The 19,451-nt window shown below is 41.7% G+C and overlaps 1 protein-coding gene across 2 annotated transcripts in view; it reads right to left on the minus strand.

Moving 5' to 3' along the window:
- Positions 1-19,451, minus strand: part of Gpc3 (glypican 3) — a 356,065-nt gene that overhangs the window by 302,485 nt on the left and 34,129 nt on the right. For both annotated transcript variants that reach the window (XM_026784932.1, XM_005358456.3), the window contains exon 2: positions 19,240-19,401. In XM_026784932.1, the coding sequence (XP_026640733.1) occupies positions 19,240-19,401 (162 nt within the window). The remainder of the gene's footprint in view (positions 1-19,239; positions 19,402-19,451) is intronic.

Here is a 19,451-nt window from a genome sequence, read left to right on the forward strand (position 1 = left end):
TTTAAAGAATCCTTACTATACTATCTGGGAACTTGCATTATCTCACTGAAGTTTCATACCAAGCTTAGAAGGAAGACTCTGCCAAGATGTTCAGGTTAGGTCTCTGAGGTGCAGAAAAAAATGAGATAATTTCTTATATATTTTAATCTTATTGTTTTCATTACCCCAGCTTATTCCTGATCCTTCTCACCTCCCTATCTACCTAATTTCATGCTATCCTTCTTTCTTTAAAAAAAAAAAGACAAAAACAAAAAGGTCAAAACACTTAAAAAACCATGGAGTTCCTTTAACAGTGGTCAACTATTCCTGGCCACAAGGCCCATCCTGGTTGCTACCTTTATCAAACCCCTCCCTTCAAGGCTCAGGGATGGATGCGGAAGAGGATGCAGACAGACTGTAAGAGCCAGAGCTGGCGATGACTCCAGGGAAACAGTGTCTCCCGGACACAGCAGGACTGATACGCATGTGAACCCACAGAGCCTGACAGCATGCACACGACTGCACAGGTCCAAACCAGACAAAATCCCAGGGTTAACAAGGGTAAGTGGACACAAAGTCACTGACCAAGAAGCTGCTGCAACGGAAACCTGCTGGGAAAGGGAAAATTAGCTTTCTCCAATGGGGTCTCACCGAAATTGAGCTACTGTCAAAAAGCCACACAGTCAGTGGGTGGGAGAGATGAATTTGAATGCATACATGTCCAATGCTAAGCTCTTCTCTGAAAGTCTCATGGATGCATGAGATTTAGAAATAAAGTTTCAGCCAGTCTGTGGTAGTGCATACCTTTAGTCCCAGCACTCAGGAGGCAGAGGTAAGCAGATCACTGTGAGTTTGAGGCCACCCAGGTTGACAGAGTGAGTACCAGGACATCCAGGGCTACATGGAGAAACCCTGTCTTGAAAAAGGAGGAGGAGGAAGAAGAGACAGAGGAGACGGAGGAAGAGGAAGAGAAAGAGGAAGAAGAAGGAGGAGACGGAGGAGGAGAAGGAGGAGGAGGAGGAGGAGGAGAAGGAGGAGGAGGAGGAGGAAGAGAAGGAAGAGGAAGAAGAGGAGGAAGAGCAAGGGGAGGATGGAGATGGAATAGGACTTCTTTTAAACTTCACCGAATCCCTTTACCAATTTTTATGCCCTTGGAATTTTTCTGTGGCAATATATGGAAGAGTCATGGAAAGCAAAAGTGAATGCTGATCTACACAACCGAATGGAACTGAACCTTTCAAGAACATCTAGTTGTCAGGAAAGTCTAACTTCCCAAGTCGGATCTGCCTACCATGCAAAAGGTCCAAGGAAGACGGCTAGGCTGAATGACAATATTAAAGCCTCGCATTTGCCAAAACTAAATGACATCATCATCATTATCTAATGCTAAGACACCTTAGCATGATCTTGTCCGAGCCTCAAAACTTGACATTTCAGTAAGCCTGGGATTTATTCCATTTTATAGATGAAGAAAATGTGGCTTGTGCAAGTGAGATGGCTTGCTCAAGCTCACAGATTCCCCTGATAAAAACAGGACAAGAAATCAAAGGTAAAAGTTTCCCCCCACAGGCTTAAACCCCTAGGATAAAAAACTATCGCAGCTCTCTCACCTTGACTTAAAAGAGCTAACAACTTGGCTTGTGAAAAATGAAAAGCCTTAAAGGAAGGTGGAATAAAAATCTGAAAGACAATCACTGATCTTTTATCTTCTAGACTTCAAGCTGAATCAAGTTCTTCAAAGAAAACCCAATAAAGCCCAGACATTTTCATCATAACAAAATAAATAATTCAGTCCGCCTTTAGAGGACTCCTGCATTATGATTGGCTAGTTGAGATATTTGTGACTTAGCCGCCACTAAACTGATTACAGCTAACCTGATCGACACAGAGATGTCGACAGAGCCTTTGACACTGGCAGTTATGAATGGAAAGTGTAAATACCGACAGACAACGTGCAGTGCCTGCATTTACTCCTAATGGAGAATTCAGCACTTTCAACAGTCAAACACCTGATAGGCTAAAAATTATAGCCCGTGGTCTATCTGGCAACAAAGACACTGTTGAGATTCATCACTCCTCCTCATGCTAGGAAGATATCAACAGAGCCTCGGGTTCTTCCAGTCAGACAGGCATGTTTGATTGTTTTTTTTAATTCAGACTCTTTGAGCTACAAGGTGCTGTAGGAATTATGCATGCTAACACCACATTTTATATATGGGAAAACTGAAGCACAGAAACATGGCATTGGTCATGCAGTGAGTCCTGATGGAGTCAGAGCATCTGCCCTATCTTCTTAGTCCCAGTGCAATGCTTTTGTCACTAGACCACACAACAGGGGAAATCTCCACCCAGCACGTACCAGGGCGTGTGCGCACACACAGCCCTTCTGAATTATAATGGCTCTACAAAGATAATTGAAGCCATATTCTCTGTGCTGCGTTTCTATTGGCCTCAGTAGAAACAGATCTGAATAGGACACACCGATATAAAATTATACACAACTTTCAAGGTAAAGCCCACTCCGTGGCTACAACTTAATATTATCTCGATACACCTGAAAATAACTGAAAGAGATATGAGCACTCTGAGTTGTCCCTAGGGTTCTAATGTCTACGGTATGGTGTGATATTCTCTCAATCTCTCTCTCTCTTTTCCTCTCTCACGCAAAAACCCTATAACCAAGGTCACCTCTGAATAGTAGCGCTCTGGGTAATTCTATTTTTCATCTTTCTTCTCTGCTGGGATTCTAACATAGGGACTTGAGAATAGCAAAAGTTCCAACACAAAGCCTCGTGACCAGACTTCTGGGTGATTTTTACATTGTTTTGTATTCCTCAGAATTTGAAAGCTTCTAAAATGAAGTCTGTTATTTATATCATATTCTGTAATCAAGTATCCTTATTGGCAGGCTAACAGACAGATAATATAACGATCAAACACATATCCTCTGGTATTTCCAGGTTCCATAATAACTTCAGTCACCTCATAGACAGCTCAGATTATAAGCCTGCTCAATTAGAACTTCTCTCTTGGGAAATTGAACAGCCTTTAGAGCCAATGATGATCCTTTTTCTGTGTCGGGTAGGATTATTCAGCTACTGTCTACAGGTGGTATCTCACTCACATTAAAGAACAGTCGACTCAAGAAACAGGGTGCTAAGTCTGGCGCAGTGTAGCTCAGTGGTGCAGCACTTCCCTAGCATGTGCAAAGCCCCGTGTTTCATCTGCTGCAGGAAGGGAGAGTGCGAAGAAAAAGATTACCAATAGGATATTTTCTGTAGCTCTTCGGTAATCTGTGTTGATAAGTGAAAGAACGTCTAACTAGTGGGGTGCAATTTACAATAATTTTCTAAGACTAAGCGACAGCTAACATTAATTGAGCACTTACTATACACTAGGCACCCTTTGTCTGAGTTAAGTTTTCAAAGAATCCTCTCGTTTACTTCTCCCAACAGCCACACAGTCGTTTTCCCGCTCCCCATTTTAGAGATAAGGGGATTGAGGATTGGCAAGATTAAATAGATAACATGAATCGAGACCAGGGCAGTTTATTCCAGAATCCATTACCTACTTTTTATTATTTTTCCATACCTAAAGTAACTCAGACTCACGGCTAATAAAAGCGTTTCCAAGTTGAAATTCTATAAGGTCTGCTTTGCTAAGCAAGACTTTGCAATTAGCAGCCCCAATTAATGGCTTTGCTCAAGTCCTTCAAGCAAGTTAAACATGCCCTCCTGCAAGCTTATATATACCATTAATGCATTTAGCAGATGCTGTCTTCATAAATGTGAGGAAAGTTAACTTCAGTCCAGGTCAAATTACCACAATATTCAAATGAACGAAGCCTGAGTTAATGAGAGTTCACTCTACCTCGTTAATTTTTACAAAATATTTACCCTCCTGTTTGGAGTTCACTTGTGCTACCTAGGCATTTATTAACTAGATACTTAATGTACAGACATATGTTTGCACTCCTCTAGTCTTTATATAAAAAGCTCTGACCACCTTTAAAAATCAGAAGAAAAGGCCTAAATATGGGCAGGATTAATTGTGAGGCATACTCTAACATCATCTCAGGAGCACTGCGCTTTAACAATGTGCCCAAACCGAGAAAATACACAATGAAAGAAACTGCTCAGTTGGGCCTAGAGAAAGAGCACTGCTGTGCCACCTCTCCAAAAAGCCCTCTCCTCTCTCCAAAGTTCACTTTCCAGAACTGGAGTGCCCGAATGCGCAACTCCCCCACCCCATTGACAACAAACAAGGGCAGTTGCACCGATTTTCTTCTAGCTTCCTTTTTCCACCGCATTCTATTAGCTAGCTCAATTCCCAAGTTAGCCATCGGCGCTGTATGTGGACTAGGTCACACGGCCGTCTCAAACCCTCCCATGTCCACACTCATCTAGCGAAGAAAACAGCAACAGCATCGCCAGCTTTCTATTGGCAAGGCTTGCAAAAATGTGACTGCACGCAAAGCACATTGAAATCCCTGGAGGAAAGCTGTGATGTCTAGAAATCACAACTGATAAGACCCTAGACTTCTGGAACCTTTCTATTACTGCCTCCTTTTATATGTCTAGTTTAATGTATGCAGGCAAAAAAAATGGAGCGTTTAAAGGAGCTAGGGAAGTGTTGAGTCAAAGCAGACTTCATGAGCAAGGGACTGGCAGAGCCATGTACTCGTCTGTCAATGGGGTGCCTGGGTTTTAACTAGGCCATGAAATGGAGGCCCTGTGTGATACGACTAACTACTTATGGGAGTCATTTCTCCGTAGGACTTGAGCAAATTCCTTTCAGTTCTACATATCACTTTCCCCATTAGGGCCCAGGCCCAAAGCTTTCCTTTCATCCCTGTCAAACTCAGCAAGTTTCTCAGGAAGCAAACGCTAGTTAAATCATTTTCATAATTCTAAAATGCCTGTAAGACAAGTCCAGGGTCTAATTATACCACTTAAATTTGTTGAAGATGTTTGGGTTTTCTTTCTTTCTTTTTTTTTTATTTCAATAACGAAAGAGCCCAAGGGTTTAAAGTCCTAATAATCTAATAAACTTTGCTAAGTGAACATTGTAACAGATACGCCTGGATGGGATTTTGTAAATACCAGACAATTTCCCCTGATCTTTATCAGGGGGGAAAAAAGAAGTCTAAATCTTTGGCAGGAAGAAATTAAATGTAGTGCAAAATACTAACATCTGGCCAGATTGTATTTGTCAGGGTAGCAGCCCCTTTAGATGTCAGGCTGAAAAGTACTAAAATGAACTCGGAAGGGTGTGTGCACGATGCTTTATGAGGCAATAGGAAAGGCTGGCCATGCTGCTATAGAATACTCTGGGTACCATTAACGCACCCTAGTAGGTCCCTACAGAGAACTGTTTCACGTCAATGGAATTTGAAGCCTCCTGCCAAATAAAAGTTTGGGGCTATTCCTGGGGTGTTTTGTTTCTTTCACTATTACTGTACAATCTCCTAACTTTTATTTCTTTCTATTTCTCAAAGCCCATAAGATCATTTGGATGACTTGTGGGCTCTTACTGTATCTTGTAACTCTGAGGGGGACAGTGCAGCTCAATGAAAAGGTCAATGACTTGGAAGTTCCACACCTGATGCTGTCACTTTACTGATGATGTGGGCTCGGCCCGGTTTCCACATCTATAGGACGGGAAAAACAATACCTAGTGGTAATATTACTGTTAGGGAGATTATTCAAGTGGAGTACAGGGAAGACTGAGTAAGCTTACTTTACTTTCTTTTTCCATCAATTCAGAGACCAGATGGGTTCAAATGTCTAATCTTACCAACTTCCCAGAGGCCCATGACCTTCAGAGGCCTAATTTCTTCCAACATACACTGTCTTCCCTTCGAATCAAAACCAAAACCCTCATGGCTACATTTGCCGTGCTATATGTATCATTTAAGTTCTTCATCTCAAGCATCGGGTAGACATGGCGGGAAGGAAGAGACTCGGTTTCTCCACTAACGATTAGTTTGATGCACAAGATACTTTAATTATTTCCCTGCCTCTCAGACATTTTTTTAGATCTGCCATTTAAGACAGGGAGAACTGTGGTCCTGTTACAATAAACAACTCTTCCCAGACAGAGTTTGGACCACAAAGCAATGCAAAGTCACTGATATATCTGATAGGCCAGCCTATCTTTTTCAAATGTTAGTTGCTAGAAAGAGTACTGTTTTCCCAGTTCCCAAAGAATGGAAGTGTAGATAGAAGGATTTGGGATTTTTTCCCTCACTTAGTGCTGTTAAACAAGAATAGGTACTTTGAGGGGCAGAGACGTGTAGAAAGAAACATGTAGACATCATCAAAGAGTGGCTTTGGGGCCTATGGTATGGGGATGTGGGAAGGATGCTTAGAGTCTACACTAGACTAAAAGACTGATCGCAAAGAGTATTTTAATACCCACCAGGCACCAATCCAAATCCCGAGGCACAGGCTGTGGTGTATTTATTTACATACCCAAAGTACTTCCTATTACAATGCCCAAAAAGATTTGCAATCCAGGGGAAAGGCAGGTAAACACTGTTGTCAGTAGAGTGACTATGGGCTCATTCCGACTGACAACCAGAATCAGGAAACAATCAAATAACTATAACAATCTTTCCAAGTATTTTTTATTGAGATAGGTTCTTATATAGCTCAGACTTTCCCCCGACTCACTATGCACCCCAAGCTGGCCTCCAAACTGTGACCCTCCTTCCTTGGCATCCCAAGTGCTTGGATTTCAGGCAGGTACCCCCACATCAGGCTCAATTCATGTACATTACCTCTTTTAATCTTCAAAAGCTCAGGCAGGTTGGCAGATCAGAGGCTTCAGTCTTCATATTTAAAAAAAAATGTTACATTACTTACCCAGAGCTGGTAGGAAAAAGCGTATGAATTTGATTCATGCTGAGGCTAACATTGTTAGGGAAAGAATACATTAGAAAACAAGGACATTGTTGCATTTAACTGAGAGAATTTGACACATTTGCAAAGAATGAAAAACTGAATTATCAAATCAGTGAAACAAACTTACAATATATAAAATGGGTTGATATCCTGCATATATAAATAGCTTGTGAAAATCAATAGGAAAATAAATGGCATGTAATAAGAACAATGAATACCTAATTTTAAATGCTGAAACAATAAGAAATGCACAGTAAAAGGACAAATGACCCACAAGTTTCCCTAAAGACCAAAGGGCACTATTTTTTTCATCCTAACTGAGTTACTATAAAGTAACAAGTACGTATGGTTAGGAAAATGGACACCTAGGCAGGCCTAGTGTAAGTGAAAATATGAATCAACTTTATATACTAGATGTAATAAACTTAAAAAACTATATTGTCTCTGTTCTAAAATTTTTAGCTCCAGGAATTTATCCTGAAGAAATAATTAAGTACATGAATTAATGTTTAGTTAGATGGTAGGTGGGCATTACTTGTCTTATTCATGTTAGCTGAATGCAAACTCAATATTTATTGTGTACTATAAAATACACTATTGACATGAAAAGATACTATTACTATATTACCTAAAAAGCAATATAATCCATTTGGAAAAATATATCCTATATTAATATGTATCTATTTTACTTGTATTAATTACTATTATATATAACTTTATATTGATATTCTATATAAATAAACATGTGTACATATGTGTGTGTGTGTCTGCGTGCATGTATGTATATATAATACAGCCCTGTAATACGAACTAAAGGGTTTATAAGATACCAAAACATCACTAGTGGTCAATATCCAACAGATAGAATCTGGGTCCTTTTATTTTTCAGTTTTTTGTTTCTTTGTGGGCTCTTATTTATATAATAAAACATAATGTACCTATTTGTGTAATAGAAAAAACTTGGGGAGTTCAAGATAGGGTTTTTCTGTGTAACAGCTCTGGCTATTCTAGAGCTCGCTTGTAGACCAGGGTGGGCCTTGAACTCACAGAGCTCCACCTAACTCTGCCTCCCAAGTGCTGTAATTAACGGTGTGCACCACTACTGCCCAGCAGAAATTAGTTTTTTAAAGAGGCTCTCTGGTGATGTGTAGAGTTGGCATCTTCTGGGTAAATACCCCAAGATGATACAAATCATATTAGCCAAATTAAGTTGGTCTCAGAAAAAAAAACTTGTGTTTTCTTTCATGTGTGGGTCATAGATTTTATACAGACATTTAAAAATCATACATATAGAGACAATGCCATGAAAGTAAAACCAAAACTGCATAAGAAAACAAAGGGAACTGACTAATGGTAGGGGCACGAAAATGGAGTATATATAGAATAGTCTGGAGGAAATATGCTCAAACACATGACGTTTGTGCATGGAAATGGCCTTATGTAAGACAGTGCAATAACCTTTTTTAAAAAAATCAAGTAATTGAATAAACTTTAATACTTTCAAGGCATCACTGTCATGAGCAACATTAAATAATCCTCTGGTTTCTGGAAATCTGCTATAAGAGGTAAATAAGAATACTTCCAACTGAAATTATTGTTGATTTCTTTATGAACAGTGACATTTTATTTAAAGATAATTTGACAAATTAATTATTACTCACTGCAATTTTGTTCACTATTTATTTACCTGATGCATCTTTTTTTCTTCTTGAGTCAATCATTATCCCCTCAACATGTGGTCAATTCTTACACCTAAGTAAAACTCCCATTTAACAGAATTGACCAAGGAAGTACTACATATTGTAATGTGAACAGTTGTGATACAGAATGAGACCACTTTTCTTCATCAATGGCTTGCATTTATTGAGGACCTAGTATATAGCAAGCAAAGGAGTAGCTGCCCTTGACATCATGGATGCTTCATTTTCACAGTTCTATGAGGCCCTAATCATTATGCTTATTTTGCAAAAATGTGTGTGATGAGTGAGAAATGAAAGAGTGTATGAATTTATGAGGGCTTTAACTGTAAAACCTGCACATTCCATCATACTGTTTTCTAACCTAACATGAAATCTAAAACTCGAGGTAAGCAAAGGTAAGGTCATGTGCATGGTCTAACCTTGTTGAGAGAGAGAGAACATTGCAATACAGGAAAACAACAGGAAATTTAAAATTCAACATGGAGTTACCTTGCCTAAGTGACCACACCCTCTTGGGTTTCTTTTCTTCATAGGCCTTAATCATGCCTTTGTGAAGGGATGCTGAAAAGGTGTGGCTACAAGCAAATATGTCTACTTGATGCACTCGAAGACATTTAAGAAAGGTTAGTTTCTTTTCCCTTATATGGTAGGACACACAAGAGAACATTTGGGTGAGCTGGCACATGTCACCATTCTCATAGGTTATCAGTCTTAAGGCACAAACCTGTGGCATGGAGTTAGTTCACAGCAATCTGCGAAGTGAGAGCAGGTCAGACTACAAGAAAATCTAACCAGCAAACCTGGGAGTGGAGAGGCCAGAAGCAGAGAGAGGAGCTCAGAGGAGCCTAAGGTATTCCATGTTGTTTGGAAAAGCATCAACCCAGACTCATAGGTAGTTACGTGCGATTATCTTGAAAACTTAGAAGTAAATGCTGCTGCTGACTGTTTCTAACACTGTGGTTTGGCTAGAGTGGTGTCGGTGTCCAGGGAAAAGGAAGCATTAGAAATCTGGTTCTCACAATGCTGTGTAATTTTGCATGTGCCCATGTGTTTACATATGGGTCCACACAATCCCTATCTCACCTAAAGGTGCAGTGCTTTCAAGGTAGATGCTTGCCCTCCTCATAGAGAACTCATTTCCTACGAATGAAAATGTGAATTCATCCAATAACCATACATACACCGTGAACTTGAAAAGTTCTATGAAGGAAGTCTACAACTTCCTAGAAGGGGAAGTGCTTTGAGTGGACCTTGGTTTCTCCACTGATTACACTCCACTTTCTCAAGACCAGAACCTCCACTAAAGAAGAGGAATATGATAATCATACTATTTTCCTTCTCCTAATACAACCTAACAGAAGTCAGACAATTTATTCCCCTTGCTGGTTATAATGATCCAGAGGCTATGCGAGACTCCTTCAGACCACCAGGGGACCATTTGAAAATCGCAGATGTACAGTCTTAAATACATGAACACGCACACACACACACAGGGGAGGGGGCAGAAAGAGAGAGAGAGAGAGAGAGATTCACAAAGTCTTACAAGAAGCAAACTAAATGAACATAAAATGCTCTAACATACCAACCTATAATCCTCTGCTCATTTTACTTATATCAAAGCTTTCAAAGCATTACAAAATGTTCACTGGGAGATCTATGCCATTCACTGTAGTGAAAGCGGGGTGTTCCATACAGACTGGGTTTAGAAATGTCAACCAACGTACAAGACAGAGTGAGACAACATCAGCTATCATCGGGCTCACTGAAACCCAGCTACAAGGAGTGAGTTGGTAATCACTAGGATCTGGGGCAATGGCTAGCACAGGGCTGAGCTCCTAACAGCTTTCACCTCACAACCCTTCTTCAACGGTTCAGAGGGCAAAGATTTCCCCTGGGTTGCAAAGAGTTATGGCAGAGCTGGACTTTGTGACTGCTGCCTACCTAAAGTAAAAGCACATGCTTGGCACACTAGCCCTACCCCCACTCTCAAAAGAGAAGGACCAGGGATGGATGATGAGGTTAGCCAGCAAGTGCAGGAAGAAAAGCATCTAAGAGATGGCTGACCATTTGGGTTTAACTGAGAAAGAGATGCTACTGATCTGCCTAACTCCCTCACTTGCTGTTGTCTTTGGTTAAAAGCCACATCTTTAGAAGGGATTCCCAATGGCAACTTTCCCCAATCCCAATCAAAAAGATCCAGCCACTAGTTGAAATCATTTTTTTTCCTAAACCCAAAGAAGGCAGATTTCCTATGATGCTAATGAGCTATAGGAACTCACCTTGGCACGCCCACTTCCAGAAGAGCCACAAGGTTTTGGTTTTTGGTTTTTGAAGACTGGGTTTCTCTGTATAGCCCTGACTGTCCTGGAACTTGCTCTATGGACGAGGCTGGCCCCAAACTCAAAGATCCACCTCCCTCTGTCTCCCAAGTACTAGGATTAAAGGCTTGTGTCACTGCCTTAATGTCCTTTTCTTAAGAAAAAAGTCGCTAAAACTGTAGAAAGTTTGAGCCCCAGCAAATATGGATCCAGTCCAACTTGTTATAAAAACTCAAAGTGTATTTCATGCAGCATCTCTCTAAGAGTGCTGTATAGTCATGTTAACCAAGTACAAATGTCTTGCTTTGGGAGTTTTGAACTGTCTGAAGGTAGGTATGTGGCCATTTTAATATCTGACTCCCTTGCCTTTCTTTGGACATGCTAGCTACTGCTTAGCAAGTTTTCTAACAAAATGGGATAGATTTCCCTGGAAAGGGAGAAAGTTAGAACTGAAGTGACTGCCCATAACCATGAAGCAAAATAGAGGGAGACTAGCTAAAACCGCACTTAAGAGCAAGTGCCTCTGGAGCGGCCCTTCCTGGTCAGATTCCTCTTCGCCATGTTTCTGCTATGCCTCTTTGAACCCGTAATTTCTCTAAGCCTCCACTTCCTCAGAAGCAAAATGAAACTAACGCTGCCAACTGCAAGGGCTTGATACGAGGCTTCAAGGAGATAAATACAGAGCAGGAAAGTTTCCCTTCTTCTTTCACGGACTCGTTCAGTGCAGGTTTTATAAAGGAAGTTCCTGGCGACCCTGAAATTCTCTGTTTCCCCCCACATCAGCTTACTTATCCACACCCAGAATAATCTGGGCCCAGCTGACCTGGCCCAGAGGCTGTGTCCACAATCACCACACTGCACTGCAGAAGCTGGGAGCGAAGGAGATGCAGGAGAGAGGACTCAGCGGGACCTTTGCTGGCATTCTAGCTGGGAACTCCCAGAGCCTGGAACTGAAGTGCAAGGATGCCTGAGGATGGAGGAGACAACTGAACCCCGAGGACGCATGGGTGTGGCGAAAGATGGGACGAGATAAGGTGGGCTGAGGGAGAAAGGAGCAGTACCTGAGTCCTGGAAGCATCTCACAGTCCACAGGAAAAGTGTTTTTAATTTTGACATTACCACTTCCAGCTTAGAAGAAAATTGTTTTTCCCTCCATTCGACTGTCAGGAGAATTGAAATCTCTCAAACAGATGCTCAGATGCTTCATTACTCCCATATCAAGTACGGCAACGCAGTGAGACAGAAAAAGGAGGAAGAGCAACATATGTTTTAAGAAAGTAAGCAAAGCCCAATGTGGGGGAAGGGTGGGGAGCAATCCCTTTAGGCAGAAGGAGAGCCTTCCTGGAAGCTTCTAGAAGGCAGGAAAAGTGTCCTTGATTTGTTTTGTAGGGCATGCTAGTGATGAAGGTGGGCAGTGGTGACCGAGCAAGGGGTGCTGCTAAATGGGGGGCCCTGAGTGGGGTAAAAGTTCATCTGCATAATCCTCTCACCTCATTGGTGCCCTTAGAATAGCCCTGGCGTGCACACTGAGTCATTTTTCTAAGCTCTTTTTATTAAACAGTTTCAGCCTAATGACTGACTTTCCTAAATCAATACGAGGCCATAGGAAAGGTTTGCAACTCCCCCAGCTCCGGCTCAGCTAAAGCCACAGCAATTTAAAAACCAAATGGAATCCAAAAGTTCTGAGGCTCAAACTGAACGACTTTAAACCCTCAGTTCCAGTTGTTTGTCCAATAGCCCTAATAATTAAAAGAATCGCATTAAAAAAAAAAATTTGTAACCAAAATACTTCTTTGAGCCCCGGCCATAAAAGTGCTCTAATTAAAGCCAGCACCTTCTGTGCTCTGATGAGAAATTTCCCCTTTTATAATGGGATTAGCTGAGCTTTGCTGCACAGATGAGTGGGCTGATTAATAATTGACATTTTTGAGGATATATAACCTCACTCATGGTCAGGGTTTGTGTTCCTAAAATTCTCCTATTCAATTGAATGTTATTCTATTTAGTGCCAACAAATGAATTAAGTTCCGATTAGACATCAATGTAATTATTCTCTCAGGCACACTGTTTTCAACAAAGAAAGGGCTGTGAGAGGGTGGCCAGCAATTAAGAGTTTCAGACTCAGTGGGGCACAGCCCAAGCAGGGAAACGTAAGAGAGGGGGACATTGTGAAATGGAGAAAAATCGCTCAGTCCTCACTTAAATTCCCCACATTACAAAAACCTAAATTAACAAATGATTGAATCACAAAAACATGTTTATCAACATTCAAGCAATTATTTTGTCACATATTAACTGTGAAGTTTAAATAAATAAATAAATAAATAAATAAAATATCTGCTTAAATGACATCCCCCAAACAGTTACTTCAAGCAGAAATGACTGGAGAAATCTCTCAGAGTTGATGGAGAAAAGGGTGCTTTAACCAAGGTCAATTTTAGTTAGGAGGAGTAGAGAGATGGGACTCGGACAGGAAAGCGGGCAGGAGCAGCCAACAGTAGATGAAAACAGAAAGCCAGGCGGAAGGCAACAGACACAGCAAAGAAACACTGCCCTCCTCCCATTCAAAGGCATCCTTTTCTATCTAGTTCCTCCACGGGAAGCAGGTAGAAGAGAGCAGACCTTCCAACCTGGTGAGTTAACTACTAGACTTAAACCTTCATTTGCTTCCTCTGTCATAATAGAGACTACAATTCAAGTGTGGCCTGAGGGTCGGGAGATGGCTCCCTAGGGAAGTGCTTACTGCGAAAGCGCAAGGAGCTGAGTTCAGATCTCCAGCACCACGTACAAACCTGGAGTGGCAGAGTATGTTTGTAACCCCGGCACTAGTATAGAGAGGCAGATGGAGCTCACAGCCTAGATGGACAGGCAGTGCGGTTGAAATGGCAAGCGCCAGGCTGAAACAGACTGACTCTGTTTAAAAAAAGTCAGGTGGAGCAACTGAAGAAGGGAAATGGGTTGGCCTCTGACCTCCCCAACACACTCTTCTTAAACACAGTACACCTGCTCGGAACTAGTGACATGTTTATGTGAAAAATAAGCCATCCAAAATAACACAAAAACACATACAAACACGCTCAAACATAAAAACAAAGTCTTAATAGTAGTCAGGTCTCTCTGACTCTCTTTGTCTCTGTCTCTCTCTGTCTCTGTCTCTCTCTGTCTCTGTCTCTCTCTCTCACACACACACACACAAACACCATCCAGAAGAGACTGTCTCTCTCTCTCACACACACACACACAAACACCATCCAGAAGAGACACTCTGAGAAGCTGAAAAAGCAATTGTTCCTAGCAGTACCAAAATCTCAAAGAGCAGAGCTTCATACATGCAAGAGCTCATAAGGCACATGCCCTTTTTAAAGGGTCCGCCGCACTGGAGCCAGCTGCATCTCTACCATCGTAAGTGACAGAAGTTGCTCAAGCACATGATGAGATCCAGTGTCACATAGGTCAACATCCTTCATCTTTCTTGGGCACTACCTGGGCTAAGAAGAGTCAACAGAAAGGAGCTCTCTTCACAAGGTATGTATATAGTGATTTATATAGTGATTTATTGCCTGTAAGACATTTTCTCACACATTATGTCTGTGACTAGAAGTTTTAGCGCCATTTTAAAAACATGGCAATGAAGGATAATCCAGTCCAAATAATCTCCCCTCAGCCATGAAACTATTAATGCAGATCTCATATTAGACTGGATTTTCTGAAACAGGATTCCTTCTTTTAAAAAAAAAAAACCTTTTTACTGCATTTATGTGTGCGCACACGCATGTGTGGAGGTCAGAGAACTTCCAGAAATTGGTTCCTGCCTTCTACCAATTGTGTCCCATGGATTGAACTCAGGCCATGAGGCCTGGTGACAAGCACTCATAGCAACTGAGCCACTTGACTGTTCTGAATTCAGCATTCTTCCAGTATTCTTAAGTAAAAAAAAATTAAAGCCTTTTAAGATGTAAATATTAAGAAATGGAGAATGAGAACTGGGCAGTGGTGGTGTATGCCTTTAATCCCAGCACTCAGGAGGCAGAGGCAGGAGTATCTCTGAGTCTGAGGTCAGCCTGGCCAAAAAGGGAAGTCCAAGAAAACCAAGGCCGGTAAAAAAAAAAAACCCGGCCCAAAAAACCCCCCCCCAAAAAAAAAGAATGAACAAAATCTGACCTTCCCATATTGAGTCACAATCATCAATATGAACACTAACTACAGGACCTGCTATATGGTCGGGGCTACTGAAGCAGGTAGGTCTATGTCCCTCTATGAAGGCCCCTAACTGCCGTCAGGTAAGTTACTGAGTGCATACCTATGCCTCCACTGTTACTTGTTGCTCATACTGTGCACATGCGTCTCCCCATAGCACTCTTCCAATGCTCATCTAGTTCTAGCCAGAAAGTCAGAAAAACAAACTTATAAAGACTGCATGAATAAGAACATTAGCTCCAAGCAAGGACCCTGGGAGCTCTCAGATGAGCTAATTTCATAAAGAGAAGCTCCATGGTACCTTTATGCAAGAGATGTTTGCCCCTTAACCACAGTTTTCTCTCTGAACAGGAGTTCAAGTTGTGGGAGCGTCAACTTCCAGTAAAAGCAAAGGGCCGATGCATTCTGAAGAGTCTGTTCTCCCTCCGTCACCGGCACCCTTGGGGAAGACCTGAATCATTCATTGTTGAGAAAAACCCTGGACATGTGCCCAAGTGTTTCTTGGTAGGATAAGGCTGAAAGCCACAGTGAAGTTCTACAAATGGAAACGGAGCTCTAAACGTGAAGATGAGGAGGTGTAAAGATGGGATTTCAGGTTGCCCTCTCCTTTTCCTTCATGAGGACCATTACATCCCATCACTTCTAAGTTTTGTTTTGCCTCCAGTGAACAAAGAGCCAGGAGACCCAGGTCATAGGACAGACAGCTTGGGAGACATTGTGGTACCATAGAGTTTCCCTATCTATATAAATGAGTGATTACCGTACAGGCCCCATAGGGTTGCTAGGAATATTAAATGAGATAATTGTGTAAAAGTAAGCATCATACAGTAGGCACTTACTAAATCCTCACCATTATCTTTATCCTCGTTATTATAAAGGAAGGGAGAAGAAATAGAAAAAGAAAAGGGAAAATGTACATTCAGTGGAGTTCCTCAAAAAGAATTAATTAAGCAGAAACAAAAAACGATTGTGCTGCCCCATTTTCCTAAGCACATCTGAGTAAATTAAATTTAGGAAACGAGGCAATGCAAAGATTGAGGATAAAGAACAACTTTCTTTAATGCTTCAATCATTATCAAAACAGCATTAGCATTAGAGCACTCCAACCACTGTAGCCAAGGGCCCCAGGCTCATTTAGGAGGGCAAAGGCTTCCTGCAATCGAAGACATAAAATCCAAATGGAGGTAGTAAGGACTGCTCAGAGAACTGTGCGCGTATCCGCAGCAAGCTCTCACTGCTCACATCTCCCCAGTGAGGGCTACTGAAGGACTCCTAAAGAGATTGGGAACCTCGGCCATGAGGAAGATAAGCTTTCTCCAACTTCACATGGTGGAGAAAATAGCTCACCAAAGCTACCACATAAATTTCACACAAACGGAGCAGCAGAGCAATTTTCTCAATAATTTGGTCTACTGGGATCTTGTGGGGAGAGGATGTTTAGTTTAGTGCAAAAACAATTGTGCCCTTCAATCCCAATTCATGGGAATAATAAGTAGTTATTTTTAAAAAAAGGAAATAGATGCCCAGATTTCACAGCAATTGTCTTCTACTGATCCCTTGTTTGAAGCCTCCTCTCTTCAAAATGTTTGTCACAGAAAGAATTTGTGGTCAATGCTTCTCCAAGCATAACACAAATGACTCGAGGTCTATGATTGTGGTTGGTTGATTTTCTCTTGTGTTTTTTTTTGTAAGTGAGGCATGCTTAAAACAAAAATAAAAGCAGATTGAAGAGATAAAGGAGTAGATAACGGTGACAAGATTGGAAGCACAATGAAGTTGGCATCATTGAGCTGTCTCCATGCCATTTTGTAGAGTTGTTCTTCTGCCTGTCCCTGCAATTCTGGAAATAAATTAGCGTGCACACACACACGGACTTCTGCATGGGTGTGGGTGCTCGTGAGAGAGACAGAGAGAACATCAGCAGCAGGTATTGCCTCCGCTTCCTACTCCCTGCTCATCTGACTAATATTCAGCTCCCATTCTAGAGCAGCCGTACCTGGGCTTGCATCCAATCAAACATGGCCAGAACTTCTTTTCATACTCCGTCTCACGCTGTTCCAGCTCCATAAAACACAATATGCAAAGTGCAAGACTGGACAGGTACATGAACTCCGACAACAAAGGCCCTCACATGGACAGTGATAGCAGCTGCTCCGCAGCCTGGAATTCCACTGTCATCAGCCTGCCATCCTATCTCAGCAGGCAAAGGATGAAAGGCGACATATGGCGCCTTGGTTATTCTAGGAGTGAAATAAATCACTATGGTTCCATTGCAACCAAGCACCTTCATGCCTCAAAGACTAAGCTTCGCCTGTCCACTTCATCCCAATCCTCTTGTCACCCCAATTGCAACCAGTCTATCACCTCCAAAACCAATCTAAAAGGTACATGAATGGTGCATGTATTTTTAAACCTGGCCTGAATTATTCATTCTATCACTAAATTGTTGGTAACAAATGCTTCACCAGAGTCTTGCTGCATAAATAGGTTAACAAACATTTCGTGCTTTCGGATCGTACTTTATATAATGAACCTACCATCGATATCCCCTGAGGCTTAGACACAAGAAACTGTCGTGAGTGTATGCTTTATTAGCTAATTTGAACAACATTTTAGCTAATACTGAGGACTTCATTTTGATGCCTAAACTAAGGTATAATTGGCCCACCTTACAATTCAAAGAGGTTAATTCTGACAAAGGTGCCATCAATCTGAAAGCTTTAGAATGCCAAGTAGCCAGAAGTATTAGATCTGACCCCGAGGCTACCTTAACAGGAAGGTAGCTGCTGATTCAGTATGCTTAATTTATATTGATTGGACGGGGGTTAAGGACATAGCTTAGCTGGTAAAATAAGGAGTTCGGATCCCCAGCACCCACATAAAAAGTCAGGTGTAGCAGTGGGGGCCTGAAACTCTATTACTGGGGATGGAGACTAGCCAAGGGGGAATCTCTAAAACTCATGGGCTGGCCAGCCTAGCCAAATTGGCGAAGTTCACATTAACCAAAAGGCCCTCATTCAAAAAACTCAAAATGGAGAGTGATAGAAGATGCACAGCATTGCCCTCTGGCCTCCACACACGCATACACATGTGCACAGACCCACACTACCAAGTGTCTACCCACACACAAAACCCCCCCCACACACATGCACTTTAAAGAAGGGATAGAAGAAAGTCTTCATATACACAAGTAATTTTCCTAGTCACAAGAGGTAGCCTAAATCAGAGGATAAAAATCCAGGACTTTTTAAAACCAGGCAATCTGGGTTCAAATCTTGCCTTCGCCATTTATTTTAGGTGTGTGGCCTTGGCAAATTAACTAACCATCCTGGTCTTGGGTCTTCATCTCTAAAATGGAGGTAGCAAAGACCACTCATAGATACGTTGTGGGAACTAAATGAAACGAAAGAGGCCAATGGCTTAAAGCCACATGGTAGACTATAAAGGCTTCTTGTTGTCACTACCACTGCCGTCACCTCCAGCTGGTCCTCAGTCCGAAGGAGTCCACCCTGTGCTGCAGTCATTTTCTTGCAAATGACTAAAGATGACATCATTCGCTGCCCATCCTTTCACAGTGCAGAGAGGAGCGTGGCTAAGAAGCGACATTCACAAGCAGAAGAGAGGTAACCACTCACACAAATTGGAAAATGGTTGGCCAACAAGCCAGATTCTCCCTCTCAAATGGAGATGGTCCTAGTGGTCAGAAGGAGTTCATATATGTTCTATGGTATCTGACTCGCCCCTGAAGAAAGCTGGCCTTGGAATTAATAAGGAGGGCGGGTGGGTGGGTAGGTGGGTGGTGATGGTGGTGGTGGTGGTGGTGATGGTTGCAAACAAGTCTTACGTTCTAACAGAGAAAATTATCACTGACTTTTTCAGCAGTGATTTATGCCTTTTACATACAGGCAAACAAAATGTCCTTAGACAATGATTTTTAATACTATCCACTTTTTCAAAGATTAAAATGAAATTTGTTTAAAAACCGTGTGTTTCCTTATCCAGGATCTCTCGCTGGGACGCTTTTCTATCAAGCATACATACTGGAATGGTAATTTATAAGTTATACTTAGCATTTGAAAGCCAAGCACCCAAATAATGATGCCATTGAGCAGTATATCGAAAATGACCCCCCAAACTCACCTTGGAAAATCGCAGCATTCTGAATAATTAAGAACTTGAGCTCCATACTCGCAGACTGGAGCAGCTGTTCCATGTTCAGCCGTGCTGTAAGTTGGTATTTTTCTTCCATCTTTCTTGAGCAGCATGTTGGGCCCTTGGGGAGACATACTTGCAAATCTGATCCTGAAACAAACAAGGTATTCATGTTTCAGTAATCAGAAAATATATATATA

This window comes from Microtus ochrogaster, chromosome X (assembly GCF_000317375.1).
Source record: "Microtus ochrogaster isolate Prairie Vole_2 chromosome X, MicOch1.0, whole genome shotgun sequence".
In the NCBI taxonomy this organism is placed as follows: Eukaryota; Metazoa; Chordata; class Mammalia; order Rodentia; family Cricetidae; genus Microtus; species Microtus ochrogaster.